The sequence below is a fragment of the Dendroctonus ponderosae genome, unplaced genomic scaffold, assembly GCF_020466585.1.
Source record: "Dendroctonus ponderosae isolate FM_Combo_2020 unplaced genomic scaffold, Dpon_F_20191213v2 Dpon_F_20191213_373, whole genome shotgun sequence".
NCBI lineage: Eukaryota > Metazoa > Arthropoda > Insecta > Coleoptera > Curculionidae > Dendroctonus > Dendroctonus ponderosae.
The window spans coordinates 1-20,453 of NW_026018584.1; the positions used below are offsets into that span (position 1 = coordinate 1).

Consider the following 20,453-nt stretch of genomic DNA (forward strand, 5'->3'; position numbering starts at 1 on the left):
AATAGGAACCGCAATATTTGATTACGAAACATGAAGTTTAAAATATGAAATCTAATTTTGACTCATCCACTCTAAGCTGCGCAGAACAACGTTGAGTGGGCAAATYAGTTATTTTGAAAAGAAAAGTTTAGCACCTGTGTCAAACTGAGGCATCGAATTTCATGCCAGATCATTCCAAAACCAATAGAGCTTTAAAAAATGTGCTCAATTTCGCTTTTTCTGGTCCATTTCAAATTCTTAGTATCGCTGCATGTCCCATTTATTTCAAAACGGCTTTAGTAGATGCTACGTGAAGGTATTCAAAAATGCTGTCACACAAAATAAATTGAAATTTTAGTTTAAGTTAAGTCATATATTTAATTGAAATAAATATATACTTTTTATGAAATATGTGTTTAAAAATATCATAAAATTGCAACATATGTATACAACGTGCGTATAAAAGTTCTATAGAATGCTTCAAAACTTCACTAAATATATTTCCAATAGGTACTAAAATTTATTTTTACTATACCAAAACTATAAATGTACACAAGGTCTAATAAAACTGACACGATATTGTGTCGTCTATGGTAGTGGTGTCTATGTGGTCTTTATAGGGGTGAAACGCTGCGTCTCAATAACATATATGTTTCAGTTAAACATATTTTCCGTCATATACAGTAGAAATTTTAATCACTTATACGTTCAATGTGCATTTAGTAATCTAATAAGCCAACTTACCCAAAATATAAAGTTAAAAACCATCAGGAGGGTTTTAATGCGGGGAAGGCCTGCAACAATCTGCAAATGTTTACCCATATTCTCTAATAATTGATCAACCGAACTCTATAGAAATGAATTGCGATGTGCTGGGACAATGCTTATTATGATGTATTCGACGGCAGTATATAATTGGAATTATCACAATTGTATCAGCGGAATTGTCCGAGTAGCAAGAGATTTAACATTTTTAACGAATAAGTTTTGAGATAGCTTTAATTAGCAGACTTTCGATAAGGTTATTTAGCTCGATAGGTCTTTATTAATTGCAGTTCAAGTTATCAATTAATTGATGCGGGAAAATTGATGAAAGCCAATGGGGGACTGTTTCTAATATTATTTATTTTTGTGAGTACCACCTTAAATAACACTTTTTCAATCTTATTCAAAATTGCAGATTTCGGATCGCAAGTTCCCGAAGACCACACGTAGCCATCATATGATTCCCGATAACCAAAACTAGTTCGTTAAAAGTTCGTCTCAAAATACTGACCTACTGATTAATTCCTCTTTACCTCGATTCGCTATCGGTTCTGTTAATACCCGAATTTCGAATAGCAAATCTTAAAAAGAATGCAGTGTTCGTACAAATTGAAGCACAGGCAATGATGTCTACACATGTTGCAAAATAGTTTTTTCAGCACGAAAAAAACGCAAATGAAAATTATGTTATATCAACGATTTCCGACACCTATTAAATCATCCAAATTTTCGGAAAAAGCGATTGAACTAGTGATGGGCATTATCGAATGAATTSGACTATCGAATRTTTGCAACTATCGAATAAAATAATTCGAATGAATTMATTCATTGAATAGTGCGCGCTATCTAATGCAATGTGGGTSAGTCACAAACTACAAACTTATATTCTTTTGAAAATACAGGTTTCTAGTTAATATGAACTAATTTAATACTTTATTMATAACAGAGTAATGCATGTTTATTAGCACGATGCCAATATGACRTAGATATATAAATAGAATTTCATCGAAATCCAATTCCATGCAATTCGTATTGTGTGTAGAACTGTGGACTGTTGGACACMACTTATTTGTTTCTGATCGAGTGTGAATAGGTTGATTTATTTTAGGCAGGTTAATTTATAAYTTACGAGTTTTTWAAGGAATTTCGGTAAGACGTAAGGTTACCGAACAGGCCAAGTCACATTTCTACAGGKTCGGTCTATTCTCTACTATCATATGTTACACACACTACTGAGATTTATACCTATAAATCTCATCAGCGTGAAATTATGCAATTTATTGTCCGGATGTTTAATACAAACCACCCACGGTCTCCCAAGACGAAAGAAAACCGAATTTAGATGCATGAGTTTTTCATATTCCTAGAAGGGTTTTGGAAATCTTGGATACGATATGGGCGATTTTCTTTGAAAGTCGTGAAAGTCCATTTTGACAAAAAAATAGTTAATCATAAAAATTAATACAATTTACCATAAACTTTCTTTAAAATCTGTTGAATTTTTGAACACAAAATTTTAATAAATTAATATTGAACATATCTGCTTAAAAAGTGATAAATATATTTATTTCAAATTTGAGTTTGTTCATTGCAATGGAATTATAGCTATCGGATTGTCCGATAATTAGAAAACACATGAATATAGAATACACTGCTATAGAATCAGATAAAACAAAGTTAAAGAAAATAAAACTTACTCGTCAAATTACAAAGCGAACATCCCCAAGAGCACCGAGCCGAACATGCTAAAACAGTGGTTAGAAATGGTCAAAATGGTCTAAAAGGCTAAAATTGTATATGACARACTTACGAGAAAACAAAATGAAGTTWTGAAGGGCAACGAGAGGGTTCGGCGACTGGCCTGGGTAGAATTATCTGGCCACTTACGCCGACTAAACATTTAAAATAAGACGTGGTATCGTTTCTGCTATGATCAGCATGATTTCACTATAAAAGTACCCACAGCAGAAACGAGAATTCAGCTTAAAGTCTATGGTTAAGTCCGTTTACTGAACAGCTTAAAGATAGTCAGATCGGTTAGGTTCGGTCACATACATTTAAAATCCATATTATAAAAATTGTATTAATTTTGAAATAAAAGTGTTTTTAAAAACGCAAGTTTCAAATTAATCAATAAAATTGTAGTCACAGGCAATCCAAAACATTAATTGAAGTCCCAAGATCAAAACCAAAAGGTCTTGTAAAGAGAAAGGGGACAAATAGTATGCTCAAAAGTGAAAGTAAAACAATGACAGTCTTATAACATCCCGACCATTTAACTGAAATACAATCTGAAAAACCAATTAAGTGATGACTCTTGGGATAGTTACAGAGTGAAATCCGTACAATCATTTAAAAATTGGAGAAAAATTACAATTTAGGTTGACTTGTGTGTTGGTGCACTTCGAATCACCCTTCGCTGCCTCCCTATGAATCTCCAATTTCTCCAGCAACTTCAGTCTAAAGGATGAGCCAAAAACGCTATGCAAAATTCTGGCATTGTCATCAGGTACAAAGCCGTGACCAGAGAAAGACAAATGATACCAGAAATTAGACTTGTCAGGGCACTTCAGATGCTCCTTAACTCGGACACTCACCCTCCTTACCGTTTTCCAAAATAGGAAACATTACCGGTGGCGCAATTCAATCCATAAATACCACTCTTAACCAAAGAGTCAATGTCATTCTTGTTGTGGCACAGATTACGTGTGTGAGGGCAGTGAGGCCCGATGAGATATAACTCACCAACTCACAGAACGGCATCAACTCAAAAGAGCAACTCAACACAATGTTACCCATCTAGCAACCTGTAAGTATCTGTTCGGAAGCGCCCTATATACATTTTTAAAATGTATTTTTTAGTTGTGTGAAATTTTTTTATTACAGTTCTGATACGAAACTTAAAGATGGCAGACTTTTAAGCCGCTGAAAGTTGATAGATTAAGTTTGAAAGCTTATTGAAGATTTACTGGAGTAGTTTAAATTTAAGATTTATCCTTAAAACCTCGGAATGAAAAATCTGTAAAATTTTAATAATTTTTGACAAACTTCGTTCTCAACTAAATATATTGCATTTATGTATTGGAAATTGATAAAGACTTTCAAATTTTAGCAACTGGTTGAGACTTTATTCAGGCTTAGGATATCTCATATATCTTAGAATATCTTCATCATTATTATGCATTTTCAGCTTCATCAGCGCTTAAAACTGGTTTTTAATAGTGCTATAATCTCGAGAATACAATTAGAGCTAAACAGAACACGCACTTTACGACAGAAGCTTGATTTTAAAGTAAATTTGTTTATTTGTAAATGATTGTTCCAATTAGATAGCGCTTTTTGAGCAATGATCTAAATTTTCAAAAACTATTTTTTGAACAAGAAATGGGGAAAATATCGTACTTTAAAGGGCCGACAGAAACACGTTTCAATCGAATTGTTAGCATTACAAAGGCTTTTACTTATTTCATCCATGGTCTGTTATGAATTAGGCGAATTATTTTTATTATTAAATGAGTCATTATTAAAATCCATCAAAACTTAATATATCATACATTATTTTTTGATTATCTTTCTTGTATATTATTTTCGATCCCCTTTATCACCCTGAGGCCTCTTTGACTAGACTTACTGAAGCAGAGATTTAAACTAATAATGTCTCTAAACTTGTAATATTATAATACTTGTGAACACAGCTCATTCACCTGAGATTGTCTGTGCTTGTGATACGGAATATTTCAATAAAAATGCAAGATTTTACAATGGTTTATTTTATTACTAATATAAAGATACAGAGGCTTAAGATATACATTGAAATATAGGAATTAGTAAAGTGCATATAATGTATAATATATTTTTGTGCAAATTAGTATATTATATACTTATATAAAAATATGGAATGCTCTTCACATGTTGATAATATTAGAAATTACGTTAAATTGGCATTCCATATTTAGTAAATATTTCCTTACATAGGTATATACAGTTTAAAACTTCAAAAATATAGTTTTTTAGGACATTATGTAACTCTCACTCTGCGGTCAAAAATACCTTAGGTTTCAGTGATGAGCAAACGAGTTAGAAAATATATCTGTTTCTAGAAAGCTTTAATTGAGTGGAGTCTAGAAAAGATCTAAACAACTTAAAAATGTCAGTCAGCAAAAAATAATACTATTAAGAAAACAAATTATAGGTAAAATTAGTTAGAATCTAATCTAAATAGCAATAAGAATGGAAACTATAATTTTAACTATCAAGTAGGTACTTGTATTTTTTAAACACAGTGAATGCAAATGCTTTTGTTTTAATACCATGAAATGGAGTTATCCCCGATGGATAATAAAGGAATGGAAGCAGGACATAAATGGGGATTCAGACGTGCCGAAATGACGGGGTTTGAAGGGCTTAAAAGTTAACAACTGAAAGGCTGAAAATAAATTGAGATGTATGGATTATAATAAAGGTTAAATTCATCAAAGCCATTAAAGTGGATTCAAAATTATGCAGCTTTGCACTATAGAGTAGATGTACTAATAAGGCAATTCGAAATAACAACATTATTTAATAAACACAAACAAAGACCTGCGTAAAAAATGATTTGTATGCTCTTCTATTTATATGTCCAGTATTGAATTAAAGCAAAGTAATAATTATAATGAATAATTTGTATTATTTGGTAATATATATCCTTTACTAATAAAAAATTGATAAATATGCTAACGCCATAAATTTACTTCAAAATTAGAAAATAATAGTTACGTATATTTAGAACAAAGAAAGCATAATAGCTTAAGTCTTGACTTAATTTATAAATTTTATACTAGCGGTGTTTTTAACATCGTGAAGGATATACTTATTTAGTTATGTTATTTTCAACCTAAAATGACTTTATTAAAATGTATGTGGGCACGACATATTTCATTTAAAAAAATGTTGCAATAAATGAAAAAATGTAACAAATGGAACAAAAAAAGTTTGCAAAGTGTACTTATAAAATACATATGTATAAAGTACTTGAATATTAGTCTAATCGTTGAAAAGTAATATTTTGATGTTTTACGTTGTCTGGCTTGTCCTTTGTGTGCGTTATTGTAGTGAATTGAAGTCTTAAGCCATTGGTTCATATTTAGTTTTGTTTATAACACTTGCTAGGCAGCAGGATAAAATTACTCCTACTAACGGGAAGAAGGCGATTCCTATAGCGGCGCCAGCAACAACTTTGAAGTTTTTATTCAAAAAGTCGATTACTTTTTCATAGCAACCCTTAAACAAAAAGTTTACCGTTAACATTCATTTATTATTTATTGGGTCCAAAATGTTTCTTTTTATCGATTGTATCCTGCAAATTCGAGAATGTCTTTCAAAGGCCAAACTCACTTTTTATTAAGAGTTGAATGTTTTAAATATAAATTACAAGAATTTGATACCAAATTGGATTTTGATTTTTGCAATTTTAAAATTATATAATATCACAACACCTTTCTGGTTTACTGAAAAATTCTATAAAGTCTGTTGGCTGGATGCGTTACCTGCGTGTATATTTCATGATACTTCTCTTCAGTTCTACATCCATCCTGAATGCAGCAAGAAGATGGAATGGGCATCCTGTGAGGAAGATTTAGCCAATCGCTTGCATTATGGTTACCGCAGCATTTCAACTGCAAGAAAAGTATTCGGTTAAACCCGTATTGCACATACAATGTTTTCCTGATATTTACTAAATTGATAAATCGGGAAGTCTATTTTGAACGGTACAAGAGGTTAGATGGCATGACAGGGGAAGCCTAAAAATGAGTAAATCTGATATTTTTTCGTGGAAATCAGGATGGGCGGCATGAGTATGGAACTGGTTTCGTCATAAAAGAGCATCTTATAAAAAGTGTTTGAACGCTGCGCTTTGAACTCATAAGTGATAGGCTCTGCTACATACAAATAAGGGCATATTGGTATAAGATATCCTTATTATTATACGCTCTTACAGAAGACAAGGAGGAAGGCACTAAGGACTCGTTCTGCGACTTGCTTGAACGCACAGTAGAAAGCCTGCCCAAATAGGATATGATAGTACTATGTGCGGATTTCAACGGAAAAATGGGCAAAGAACCAACTTTAATGCCCACAATAGGTCAAAATAGCCTCCGTAATATGTCCAATGACAACGGACACAGACTAATAAAATTAGCATCAGCTAGCAACATGCTGATGAAAACCACAATATTTCCTCACAAGGACATTCATAAACAAATATGAGTATCTAACGACCATGTGACCCATAACCAGATTGACCATCTTTTTGTGAACGCCAGGCATTGAAACAGTGTCCCAGATGTAAAAAGCCTTTGAGGAGTAGACGGATCTTTTTCTGGTAAAAGTCAAATTCGAAATCAGAACATCGAGTAAGAAAAACAAAAAAAACTAACCAAACCACAAAATTGATTATAGGGAATCCAGAAGAACAACAAAAATACGAACAAGAACTGGAACAGAAACTCATTGAGAATGAAAATCCCACATTGGATGTTAAAAGTTTGAGGAACTATATTGAAAAAACGAAAAAAAGGAGGCAGAAAAAACCATCGGGACAACCAAAAAATCCGACTAAATCATGGTTTAATGAAGAGTGTCAACGAAAATTGCAATAAAGAAAGACTTTTAGAAACGCTAAGATTCAGCACGATGCACCTCAAAACCATGAAAAATATGCCAACTGTCGTAAAGAAACCGGTAAGTTCATAAAAAGACAAAAACAAGAATATAAACTCGAATGAGTCGAAAGAAACAGGTCTAAACCCGCTTCTAAGGAATTTTATGCGGCAATTAAAATTGGAAAACGAGGATATCAGCCCAGGTCGGTCCAGATGTTGAAAAGCGCTAATGGTGTCATAATAATCAACGAACACAAACAGTTGGAAACATGGAAAAACTCTTCAAAAATCTACTAAATATAGAACCCGATGAAAAACACACTGAAAACGCATACCACACAGCAGATCTACCTGTAGAAGAACCATCCATAGACTAATTTCGAAAGGTAGCAAAAAAATTTAGAAACTCAAAGGCTCGTGGATCGGATATCATACCATCAGAACTACTAAAGTACGGAGTCCATATACAGACAATTACACCAACTAATTATTTTGATAAGGAATGCGAGGAACGCCAACAAAGAGGCAAGAAAGCATCATAAAACCAATCCACAAAAAAGTGACAAGTCAAAGTAGTCAAACTACAGTGGAATCTCACTCATCAATACGGCCTACAAAGTCCTGGCCAATATTGTTCTGGTTAGACTGACTCCATACTAAGAGGGCGTCTTGGGGGAATAAGGAAAGGCAGGATTCAGGAAATTTAGATCTACTATTGACCAACTTTTTATACTCGGTCAATTGCTAGAGAAAGGATGGGGGTTCAACAGTACTGTCCATAATCTATTTATATAATTTCGGTAAGCATACGACAGCATTGAAAGATCAACTATGGAATGCAATGGCCGAATTAGCAATCCCAAAAAAACTCATTCAGATGAAGAAGGCATGTATGGAAGACCGAAAACCCAGAGTGCGAATAAATAACAGGCTCTCAGATGGCTTGAAGATACGTAGTGGACTAAAAGAGTGAGATGCTTCGTGGCCTATACTTTAATATCAGCCAAGAAAAAGCTACGAGGAGCAGAGATTAAAACAGAACTCCTTACTGCGCGAGGCCCGAAATTATTGCTAGCATATACAGATGACATTTACATTATTGGAGAATCCTCACCACGCTAAGTCTCACAGGGGAAAGGCTACAAGAGAAGAAGGACTCAATATTAACGAAGAAAAAACTAAATATACATGGTATACTATATACTACATACAGGGGCGCAGAGATCGAATAGGACAGAATGTAACAATGGACACGTATAGTTTTGAACGAGTGGAGCGTCTCAAATATCTACGAGCTACAAGTACAGCCGATAACGATGTCACAGAGGCTCTAAGCGGCATAATTCAAGCCGCAAATCGTAGTCTCTTCTCTCTAAACAACTTTTTCAAGTCCAAAAGCATCTCAAAAATTTCAAAGGTGAGAGTCTATAAACGCATTATAAGACCCATAATCGCTTATGGATGTAAGACATGGACAATGACTAAGCCTAATAAAGAAAAACTTAGGCGTTTTGAAAGAAAAATTTTCACTCAATTCTCCTTATAGCATCCGTCCATCTTGTTGGTGGTGTGCCTCTATTTCTATGGGCTTCGTTTCGAATTGGTCTCCACTCCAGAATATGCTTTGACCATCTTCCATCGGTTGTTCGTGCCAAATGGCCAGCCTAGTTCCACTTCAAGGTTGCAACTCTCTCTGTGACATCAGTAACACCCATCGTGTGCCGTATTGTCATAGTGGGTATCCTGTCTCTCAAAGAGTCCCAGCATTGACCGCTCCATATATCTCTTAGAAACACTAGCGCATATATCGCAATGTACTCCTTGCTTAAAGGACATGCGCAAGTTAGGTATTAACAAGGTATATTAACTGGGTATGGGAGTCGGGACTGATCAAAAAATACCTTACGTAATTTATGAAGGCCCCTCAATATGAATAGGGAGCTATGATAAAATATCATTATTTGAATTTCTTCAAACTTACTTATGGAACTATCATGGACAAGGATTTGTAAATAGAAACGAATCATTGCAGTATATGGCCTTTATTTGTCTGTTTGTTTTCAATTTTATGTTTTTATAGACACTTTTTGTGTCGTAATATTGAATAATAATAGTCGTTATAATCAATTAAATCGTATTGTCGCAAAATTTAGTAACAAAACACTAAGTAACTATGTTTAGGAAATATGTATTACTGAAGTTTTAATATGAAATCTCAAAAGCACGTTTCTTTTCAAAGATGAAAGACATTGTCTGAATAGAAGATAGAACAAGGCTTATATGAAATAGAAGTTTGTTTTGATTGACGTAGCCTCAAACTCACTTGCGCATGTCATTTAAGCAAGGAGTGCATTGCGATATATGCGCTAGTCTTAGAAACTCACACCGTTCAAAAAAACGTTTTTTTTTTAAGAGTTAACGTTTCTGCCCGATAGGTTAATAGTGAAGTATACACTGATTGTACGTTTTCGTTGTGAGACATTTGAAAACATCCTTAGACTTTCCAAATGCCACCGACGCCAAGCCCATTCTGCTGATCAGCTCGCAGGTTTGATTATCTGTTCAATACTCCTACCATCAACTGAGAATTCTCGCTCATGACAAAGTTGGTCATACATTGCGCTTTGGTAAAATTTATTTTTAAACCGGCTTCTTCACACGCTTCATAAAGGCTATCCAACATAGTCTGTGTCTGGTCAATACTGTCGGAAGTTCTGACAATGTCATCAGCGAACCTGTTGTTTTACGAACCAACGAAAGTTTGTTGGTGAATGAATGATTTACGTGGTCCAAAACCTTTTCAAAATCTATGAATACCAGGGCAAGTGGCTTGTTATACCCAATGCATTTTTCTATTGAAGCCTTAATGGTGTGAAGGTGGTCGTTCCTTTCATAGCCTGTTCTAAATCGCGCCTATTTACGAGGCCGGTATAAATCTAATTTAGATATCAGACGCTTGGCTATAATCTTCATAAAGAGTTTGTAGACATGTGACAATAAGCTCATCGGTCTATAGTCGTCTAGCTATGCGATGTCTCCTTTTTGTGCATTATGATTATTATAGCAGGTATCCTGCTGGGAAGGTGTTAGCCCCTTCAGAAGATATTCATTGAAAATCCTGCATATGTTTTTAAGCAATATGTTTCCTCCTGCCGTAGTAAACTGAATAACAATTTTATCTTCGCCTGGGGCTTTATTGTCCTTCATTTCTTTCAGCGACGCTTTTATCTCATCCTGGGTAACATCAGTTAACACGGTAACACAATATTCTCTGAACCTTGGTTTTGTACATGAGGCAACTTATCAGCCGAATTTTGTAAATTTTTTTTGTATAGCTCTGTATAAAAGTCCTCAACCAACTTTAAAATTTTATCCTTATTTGAGATGGTACAGCCTGCACTTTCTCCAGCTAACAGATGTTCTTCGTACCAGAGGCAACGTTTCTTCGAATCACCTTCAAACTTTTATTGCTCTTTGGTCTGCATTCGAGGTATGTTTGAAATTTAGTTCCCTTCTCTGTTTCATAAGACCCTTTGTGTTTTCACTAAGATTATTCTTTCGCTTCTTATTTTTGGAGCACCACCGTTTTTATGCGTCTTTTAACATTTTGTTATTTTCTCTATTCGCTGCTTCGATATTTACTTCCCCATTTCTCGTAAACCCATAGTTCTCAAGTTTAAGGTCTATGTCTTTCTGGTATTCACCAGTCTTTAAGATCAGACCACTTTGAAAAGACCGAGAAGGTGCTCGCTTTATGATCATATTTGCCCTCTCTAGTTTTACATTGATAGTCACTCTTGCTCTTACAATTCTATAGATGGACAGGACTGGATGAAAGTTGATTCAGTACGTTGATATATTGCACAATATTGTTCTGTCAGTAATCACATAATCGATTTCATTTGTGTAAATTCCATCAGGGGTTACCCACGTCCAGCGCTTCTGTTTACTCTTTTTGAAAATGGGTCCATTCCGCTTTATATAAGATTTGCATTCATATATCCTATAATAAGGTTGTAATGTATTGTAAAAAAAATATTTATCGTTTCGATTAAATGAAAATAATTATACCCAATTTAAATATTCATAATTTACAATGTCAAATGTTTTATTATTTTTGTGTGAAGGTACACACCTGCATGCTTGAGTTTAGAAATTTGCAGAATGTGAGATTTTTTTTAATATTAATTATTTGGCAAAATTAGGAAACAAGGGTCAATACTGCAATCAGAAATGTGGCTAGAGTAACGCAATATTGGGAGTCGGGTTCTTTTGATATACCTAAATTCCACACAACAGATTGAAAACAATGAAACAATAAAATATAACTACGTTGTCTTTAAACCCTAAAAACGATACTTGAGGATTGGCTTGACAATTTTACAATTTTTCATATAAATTGTCGATTAAATGAGAAGACAAAATAGTAATTATTTTATATACATATATCCATCTTACCGTTTCCTGAACTAGATCCAAATCAGAAGAGACTTGGGAGTTACTGTCGTTATGATAATTCACCATAACACGAGTAAGTCCTTTGTCGAAGCCTTCAGTCAACTTCGAACGGTATGCGAATATGGATATGCCAGCACCCAGTTCCAGAACAAAAACGATGGCTAAAAAGGCTCCGTACTAAAAACAAAGTTCAAGAGTAAATTGTACAGTATTGCAAGTAAATATGATAAATTGATTGGTTATATGTCTGATACCAATTGATTAGATATAGTAGTACTGTTTTGTAGACATTTTTCGTTTCATTTTGTTAAAGAATCCTCATTCTTAGAAATAAATATCGTCAACTAAACTACTCAACAAAATCAACGTTACACTAACAAATTTAGACTAATTTTGGAACTGAATAAATTCTAACTGCTGAGAGCGCAATTTCTGTTACAATTATTTTTCGGTTAGTGCGGGGTTTAGCGAAACAATAGTGCGGCAGACAAAGTTTATACAGGGCGAGAAATGAAACAATGCAAAATTGCTGAAAGTTTCCAGGTGTGTTACCAGTTGGACAAAAAGCGATTTTTTGTAATTCAACATAACAAGATTAAGGTGTACTTCACATCTCAAAAATCGTTTTTTAATTTTTCGCTCGCCTCGTTCATTTTCAAAGTGGTCATGAAATGCAATCATATTTGTTTTTCTTAAACCAATTTTCAAAATCTAGGGTTTGTGTTGCAGCTAAAACTTCACGATGGACTTCAATAATAATAATTCAATGTGCCGGGTTGAATGAATGAACTAAGTATTTGAGCATAAGCTTTACTTAGTTTTAGTTGATAGGAAAGTTATTTTTATCCAAGGTCCAAGAAGTATACCTAATTCTACCGTTGTATCTACTATTGACGTCTGACGTTTTACTTTACTTGGTAAAACAATGCAAATGTTCTAGAAAATGTTAACATATTTTTTAAAATAGATATACATTTTTAAACCTTTTTGCTACTCATGGTCTGTCAGTCTTCATCTTTTAGGAAAATTATCTGGTAAAATGAATTCAAACGCAACTCAAACATGCAAATCATAATATGATTACATATAGAGTGTCATGAAGCTTAGAGTCAAAGAAATGCTTTCAATTAAATAAAAAATCAAGTCGTGTATAAACAATGTGCACAAAAAAAAGAACATGATATTTTTAAATACGCCACAAATTATTTCGTAGAGAAAGAAAAACTGCCACCCAGCCCACTCTGATAGATCAAAAGTTATACCCAAGTCACAAAGTTACTTTGGAAAAGTAGACGAAACTGACCCTAACAAGACTCTTCGTGCGACTGAAGGAGGGTTCATGTTAGTATCTGCTGTTTACTCCTAGTGGTACGTGAGCTATCAGTAAAATAATTATAAGGATATCTATACGAGAATGGCGATATTAGGTCTTGACTTTGCAGAAAGGCCTCATGGCCTCAGAAATGTTTTTTTCAACAACCGTTTATCGCAAAATATTTCATAACTCCTTTTGCATTAAAATATAATTGTTATGTTTACATATGTAGTAATGTAACTCAAAAAACTTTTTAAAGATTAGTATTCATTAATATCATTACTAAATTCAACTTTGTAATATAGGAATGGATTTATCTTAATTAACTGGAAATAATTTCCCAAATAAGCACAAGATTTAATTCTTCCTTACTGCAAATCGGTACTTCTAACTTACGTAACGTAACTTCTCATTAACTGGATATAATACGCACAGTTCTTTGTTAATAAATATTTTATTCGAACTGGGTAATAGATGAAATTTATGATAGACATAAATGTGTGCATCAATTATTCTGTATATTTTACCATGGTTTAATAGGTTTGTTCCATGCAATCATTCTCGCATGGACGACCCATTATAATGAAGAACGGTAGCTTCATCTTCATCCTCAATTATCACGCGGCTCTCACCGCAAGTTTCGCGATTGTATTTCATATAGATGGGTCCGACAAGAGTTCATTGTTCTCCGCATTCTTAATTTAAGTTTTCTTTCGCAAAAGTAAATTCCTAAACCAACTTTTATTTGTCTTGGTTGGGGATCCGCTATTGTTCTTAAAGTAAAAGGTTGTATTCTGAAAAAATGCTGGTTTTGTACCTTTTTTTATTTTAAGGATCAGTAGAAATAAATAGGATGTAACACTTACCACATATAGCAGTACTGGTTGCCCTTTAACAGTACAACAACACGCCAATGAACCTATCACTAAAATTAAGGACCCGGTCCCTATTAGAACATACGGGGCAGTTCCACTGAATTCAGTACTCATTTCCATGTATTTGTAAAGTTCCACTTCCATCCATATACCAATTGCCAAAATGGCAATTCCAGAAATCTGAAATAATTTTAAATATTATCCGATGGCAATTCAATAAATGAAAATTTGTCATCTTAATTTATCTAAAGTGTAAAGCTGATGAGCAATGGAACAAAACATCTCAACTGGGTTTATAATTTTTCTAAAAATAATGCAAAATTGTAGTCTGTTTACAAATGCGATACGAAAATTTTTGCAGCTGACGAATTAAGAGAGAATAAGTATTCTGTCTGACTATTCCTCAAAATTACTCACTTTTTTGAAAATCTATAAAATTTAATTTGATTTAGTTCAGTCGTTAAAAGTAAAGTTTAGGTACATCTAGAACATAATGCATACATTACAATTTGACGCTTTGTTCAAATAAATGTTAATTTTCGTATATATTTTTTTCACGTTTCTTAAAGTAGTTGAGATATTCATTATTTCTATTCCCAAAGCGGCTAACGTTTATCAAAATTCACAGGCCCAGAAAAATTATATTTCCTGCAAATGCATTTCGCGACACACCTGTATTCTGAAGTCTTCAACAGTATAAGTAGTAAATTCGAAAAATCAACGAGCAGATCTGAAAATTCTAATTTTTAAAAGAATACATTTGGGAAGAAGAACCTAAATTAATGAAAAGCAATTAAATAAACATGAATAGAAAATTTAAGATCGCGTCTCACGAAACAGACCTACAGAAAAAAGGTTCGGTCGAGAAGACTATTGAATGCCTCGCACATTTACAAAAATTATCGGTATATAATAGCTTACTTCTCTACCTACGTATATAATATATTATCACTAAGCTTTTTTCAGCTAGGTTTTATTTGAAATCATGTTAGATTAAACTGTGATTAGTTTTCTTGTTGCAATTAATGTTGGAATGGAGGGGTAAAAGTGACATTCAATCTAGACAAAATTACTCCTTCTAAATTATAGCAACAATTTGGCATAGCTTAAGATGAGGACCGTTTGAAAATAGCTACAATTTCGAATAATTTTAAATGAATATCACATAATTACTAGATGTTGTAGAGAAAAAGATTAGACCCTGTTTATCGCAACTGAAATAGTTAGCGATTTATCAACATTTATCAACATACATACAGACATATATAAACTTTTAGCACTATATTTGATACAAAACATGCAGTTTAAAATATGGAACCTAATTTCGACTCATCCTCTCTAAGTGGCGCAGAGTGTGCAAATTACTGCAGATAATTAATTCACTTGTGGTGTTAAATTGGATCAAAATAGTTATAAATCTGTAAGCTGAGTAATTTAATGCCAGATCATTCCAAAATGAATACAGCTCTGAAAAATGTGATCAATTAAGCTTTTTCTTATCCATTTCCAATTCTTACTAACGTATGGGACATGCAGGTCCCATTTATTTCAAAACGACTTTAATAGATGTTATGTGTAAGTATTCAAAAATGCTGCAGCACAAAATAAATTGAAATTTCAATTAAAGTTGAGCCATACACATATTAGACTACATTTAATTGAAATTAATATAAACTTTTTATAAAATATGTATATCAAAATCACAATATTGCAACATATGTGTACAACGTGCGTATGAAAGTTCTATAGAATGCTTCAAAGCTTCACTAAATATATTTCCAATAGGTACTAAAATTTATTTTTACTGTACCAAATCTACAAATGTACGCAAGGTCTAAGACACAATATTGTGTTGTCGATGGGGGTGGTTTGATAGGGGTGAAACGCTGCGTCTCAATGAAACATATGTTTCACTTAAACATATTTTAATAATTTCATATACGGAGTCCTTGTGTCATATGCAGTAGCAATTTTATTCACTTATACGTTCAATGTGCATTTAGTAATATAATAAACCAACTTACCCAAAATATGAAGTTAAAAACCATCAGGAGGGTTTTCATGCAGGCAAGGGCTGCAACAGTCTGCAAATGTTTACCCATATTTTATAATAATGGATCAGCCGAACTCTATAGAAATTAATTGCGATGTGCTGGGACAATACTTATGATGTATTCGACGGCAGTATATAATTGAAATGATCACAATTTTATCGGCAGAATTGTCCTTGTAGCAAGAGATATACTAGTCGCTCCCTATCCAGACTATGTTTTCAGGATATTCCCTACCGTTACACGACGCAGTTCATGCGCGCAGGGAAATAAGCGTGGCGCATAGATTTTATTTTTACAATCAAATTTCATTCATTTTTATTTTCTTTAACAGCATTGATTGATTGCTCGATGCAGTCATGTAGATTAGATTTTTGTCTGGATATTGGTGTAAATTGGGTTCTTCCGAAAAGTAGAACTGTACACTAATTATTTTAGAATTTTTAAAACATACAGCTTGGTTTAAGATTATGACGAGCAACATTTTTAACGGATATGTTTTGAGATAGCTTTAATTAGCGGCCTTTCGATAAGGTGTTTTGATTTGAGACTCTCATAGAAATTGATTCGAATTTCAAATTTAAAAATGTAATATTAGGTAGTTCACTTTATAACTGATTGAAATATATTAATGTCAGTACTGATTTTTGCAAAACCTACAACTTCTTTAATTCATTTCATTCACAACCAAAATATATGTCAACTAGTTCTTACAAAATGGAAAACGTTACGCCCACCTTTCATTATCCACGAAAACCAAATTCTTATAAAATTGCTAGAGTTTACATATATGTATAACCTTCGGTTTATAAAACTCTAATAACCGGTTGAATGATGAAAGCATAAGCTCGTGTTCAACAGAACTGAACGTGAACGTGAACTCTGAAAGCCGGTGGCACAAAACTAATTCAATAATTCAATGCCAGTTGAACGGAAGTTCGAAACAAGTTTAAGTGTAAATTTAGATTTTAGCAAACTTGTCCAAATTTGACGGATTTGGTTTGTAGTCCGAGTTCATGTTTAAGTTGAGTTTAGTTGACCCAGCGCCGAGTATAAAATGAGGGGCTACAAACGGGGTAAGTTAAGATTTTGAAAGATAAAAAATGGTCTCTTGAAATATTTGAACTTTATGATGAAACACTCTGTATGGTAAGCAAATAAATAATAATTATATCACCCTGTCTGTTAGTTATGCAAATAAGGCAAATTAAAAACGATTGAATTAATTATGAGAATATCTAATATTAAAAATGACAACTGCGAATTTAAATAAGAATACGAATAGAGGTGTGATAAGCGGTTATTTTTCTGTAACAGGTTACAACATTTCAGTTTCACTATGGTAATAGGTTTCAAAATGTGGTTCCAAAAGGAACATGTTCTCAGTAATTTTTTCATTAAAACTGCGCAATGATGATAGCAATAGTGACGATTTACAGGATCATTCACAACCTTATGGACACAGAGCAGGGGTGTGTAGAGCACCTCAAAACAAGTCGAGTTTCTATTTAAGTTTTTTGCTCAGGTCCATGGTTAACAAGATACCAAAATTTCTCTTTAGCTCCTACAGTTCATGAGATGTTTTGCTCAAATTTTGAACGTAGGCTAATGTTTAAACCCTTTACCCGTAGGCAACCGTTACATAAAACATGGCTCAGAAGTAACTACTTAAAGAACAAAAAAACTGCTAATAAACTGGAGTAATTAAATAAAATATACGGTTTATATGCGAAAATGTTTGAAAATATAATTTTTATTTAAAAATTAATTAGCATTTAAGAATAAATGTTTTTGCAGATGCTGTTTACTGAGTCTAGTTCTTCGCTCGTTCATGATGAATTTATAATACTGAACAGTAAGTAATTCTTATAAACGAAAAGTCATAAACACAATCACCAAGGGAACGCGCAACTACATTCAACATATTTTCAGTTGACAAATGGTTATTGAAACTTCTGCAACTGGATGGAGCGCTCGACGATGCCGCATCGGATCTGTGCTGATGCGAACCACTTTTTCAGGTTTATGAGACGGTTCCAAAGACAATCGGCTAGCTGTAACTACAGTTTCAGGTTCCACTGTTATTTTAGCGATTACTCTAAATACCGATCATCCCTATAAGAGAAGAAAATTCTGCCTTAGTAATGAATGATTTTACTTAAAAATTTGGTTTCAAGTCCTGAATTACAAATATCGACTTATCAGCATCTTTATTCAGGCACTTAAAACCGAGTAAACAAATAGAACAAAATTTTATTTAAAATGTTGGTTAAAACAAATGCAAATTTTGTCATAAATGTTACTACTGCGAAAATTTCAGTTTATTAATTGCAGTTCAAGTTATCAATTCAATTCAAGTTCAGTTTATTCAGTTCAAGTTACCGTATTGGTATTAGTAAGTCAGCACCTGAAAATCCAGTGTTACCCAGGCCCAGTCTACCATTTTCAACTACAAAGCGGCGTTTGTAATAAATTGTCTGTCTCAGTATAAGCTAAGACCTTCTGCCAGAATACCATCTCAAGAAAATCAAAATTAATCTTTTCTTATACATTTCTGTGAATGTAGCAATCATGTAGGTCAATATTTCAGCAAAGCATAAATTATACTATTTAAACGTAAATCAAAATGCAACGTAGTCTTAACAACGTGTGCAAGTAAGCATTCAACTCGGAAAGAAATAAAAAAGTCTTGTGGACTTTAATGAGGTCTAAATCGCAACATTGATGATTATGCAAAGTAAAAGAAGAAAATATTTAGAAGAGTTAGTGTCACACAGTAATTATTTGCACAGTCAAACTCAAATTTACAAAAATATTTTGCATAATCTACCTACGCCAAAAATATTCCATACAACTGAATTGAATATTAATCGTTTAAACAAATCATCATAGTGAAGAAACCGGTAAAGCAACAATAAGTTATGTCCTTACCAATCTTCTTTTTCTTCTCTTTTCAACAAATTCTTGTTGCGCTACAGAACCAATTCGGTGAAACTGCCGCAATCCACCACCACATTCTAGTTTAGAGCCTGCTCAACTGCCAGTTCCGGCGGTGTTTTGGAGTTTATGGAATGGTAATTCAAAATTGGCGCCATTCCTCTGGAGGTATTATAATATATATACCAGTTATAATAATATCAGAAAAAATAGTAAAAGAAATTAATTGTTATTAAAAACTGACAAATTTGCAAAAACCTATATCAGAAATACGGCAGCAATGTTTTTCAGGTAATCTGCCTAATTAACTTTGCGCAAATACCTGTTGCTATGTAATTATTTAAAACTACGGAAACCATAGAATTATACAGAGTGACAATAAGATAGACAAGGATAAGCGGCAAATTCAACAAGATTTGTTGACTGCGGAACGTACTTTCAAAATGTCAACCTATTCTTATAACCTCGAATATTGGTGTTTACAAATAAAGTGACTAGTCTGTGAAATAAACCATACAACACCAAACATTTGAATGGTTAACTCCAAACAAGCTAGTGCCTGTGTAATCTCCTTATTATCCACTCTTATCAAGCAGCTTCTCGTATTCAGTTAATTAACTCCTGCTCCATTTGTACCTCCTTGCGCTATGTGTATCGTGCAAACGTGCTAGGAATGTAGCCCTTCCTCGGTATTTATTTGGTGCTTGGGAAAGTGTCAGATATTGTGCTCTGAGTACCCCTGGACGGCCCTGATTCGATTATGTGCAATACTTGTTCCTCTTTGTCTGGACCCCGAAAATCGGTTGTCGTTCACTATCTTCCTGCAACCATTCTCCTCGCCCTTTGTTGACGTGAGTTCTTTCAGGTTCTGCTATGTTACTGTAGCATTATATTGGCAAGGGCTATCCACCTGTAACTATCTGTTAATGACAAAAAACATCATTGCTGCTGTGCCTTTTCATCAAAAAATTGTAGAGCAAAACTTTTTTTATATCAAAAATTTTCGTAATTTGAAGCAAAGATCGTAATTTTCCTTTTTGAATGCTTAAGTATTCCAATATGCTACCAATTACACATGGAACAATTTCAAAATAATGGTTAATAACAAAGTTGAAATTCGATCTTCAACTATTAATATATTGTAACGGAAATGGCCTGGGGTACTCACGGTTGGAATGGGGGATCGAAATTCATGGTGTTTCAGTAAATGGGAGCCCCATTTGGGCCCCATTTACTGTCAAATATGACACTGACAAGCGGGAAGTTTCGCACCTGTTCTGGAGATTTCTAGAACTATCTGGAATACCTGGAGAAAAGGATATAAGCGACGACGAGAACCAGACGGGGAAGTGAAGTGACAGCCGCGCCTGAGTGCAGAAGAAGTTAAACCCGCGAGTCGGAAATCCGTATTTTCCGTGTGTTATTGTTA

At 33.6% G+C, this 20,453-nt stretch overlaps 1 protein-coding gene across 1 annotated transcript; it reads right to left on the reverse strand.

The window, feature by feature from the left end:
- Positions 1-4,498: 4,498 nt before the first annotated feature.
- LOC109535670 (tetraspanin-7) lies at positions 4,499-16,331 on the reverse strand. Its single transcript, XM_019901604.2, has 5 exons — positions 16,061-16,331; positions 14,028-14,216; positions 11,847-12,023; positions 6,273-6,401; positions 4,499-6,006 (listed from the first exon to the last, which is right to left on the reverse strand). The coding sequence occupies exons 1-5, from the start codon at positions 16,136-16,138 to the stop codon at positions 5,851-5,853; spliced, it is 729 nt and encodes a 242-aa protein (XP_019757163.1). The 5' UTR covers positions 16,139-16,331; the 3' UTR covers positions 4,499-5,850.
- Positions 16,332-20,453: the final 4,122 nt, after the last annotated feature.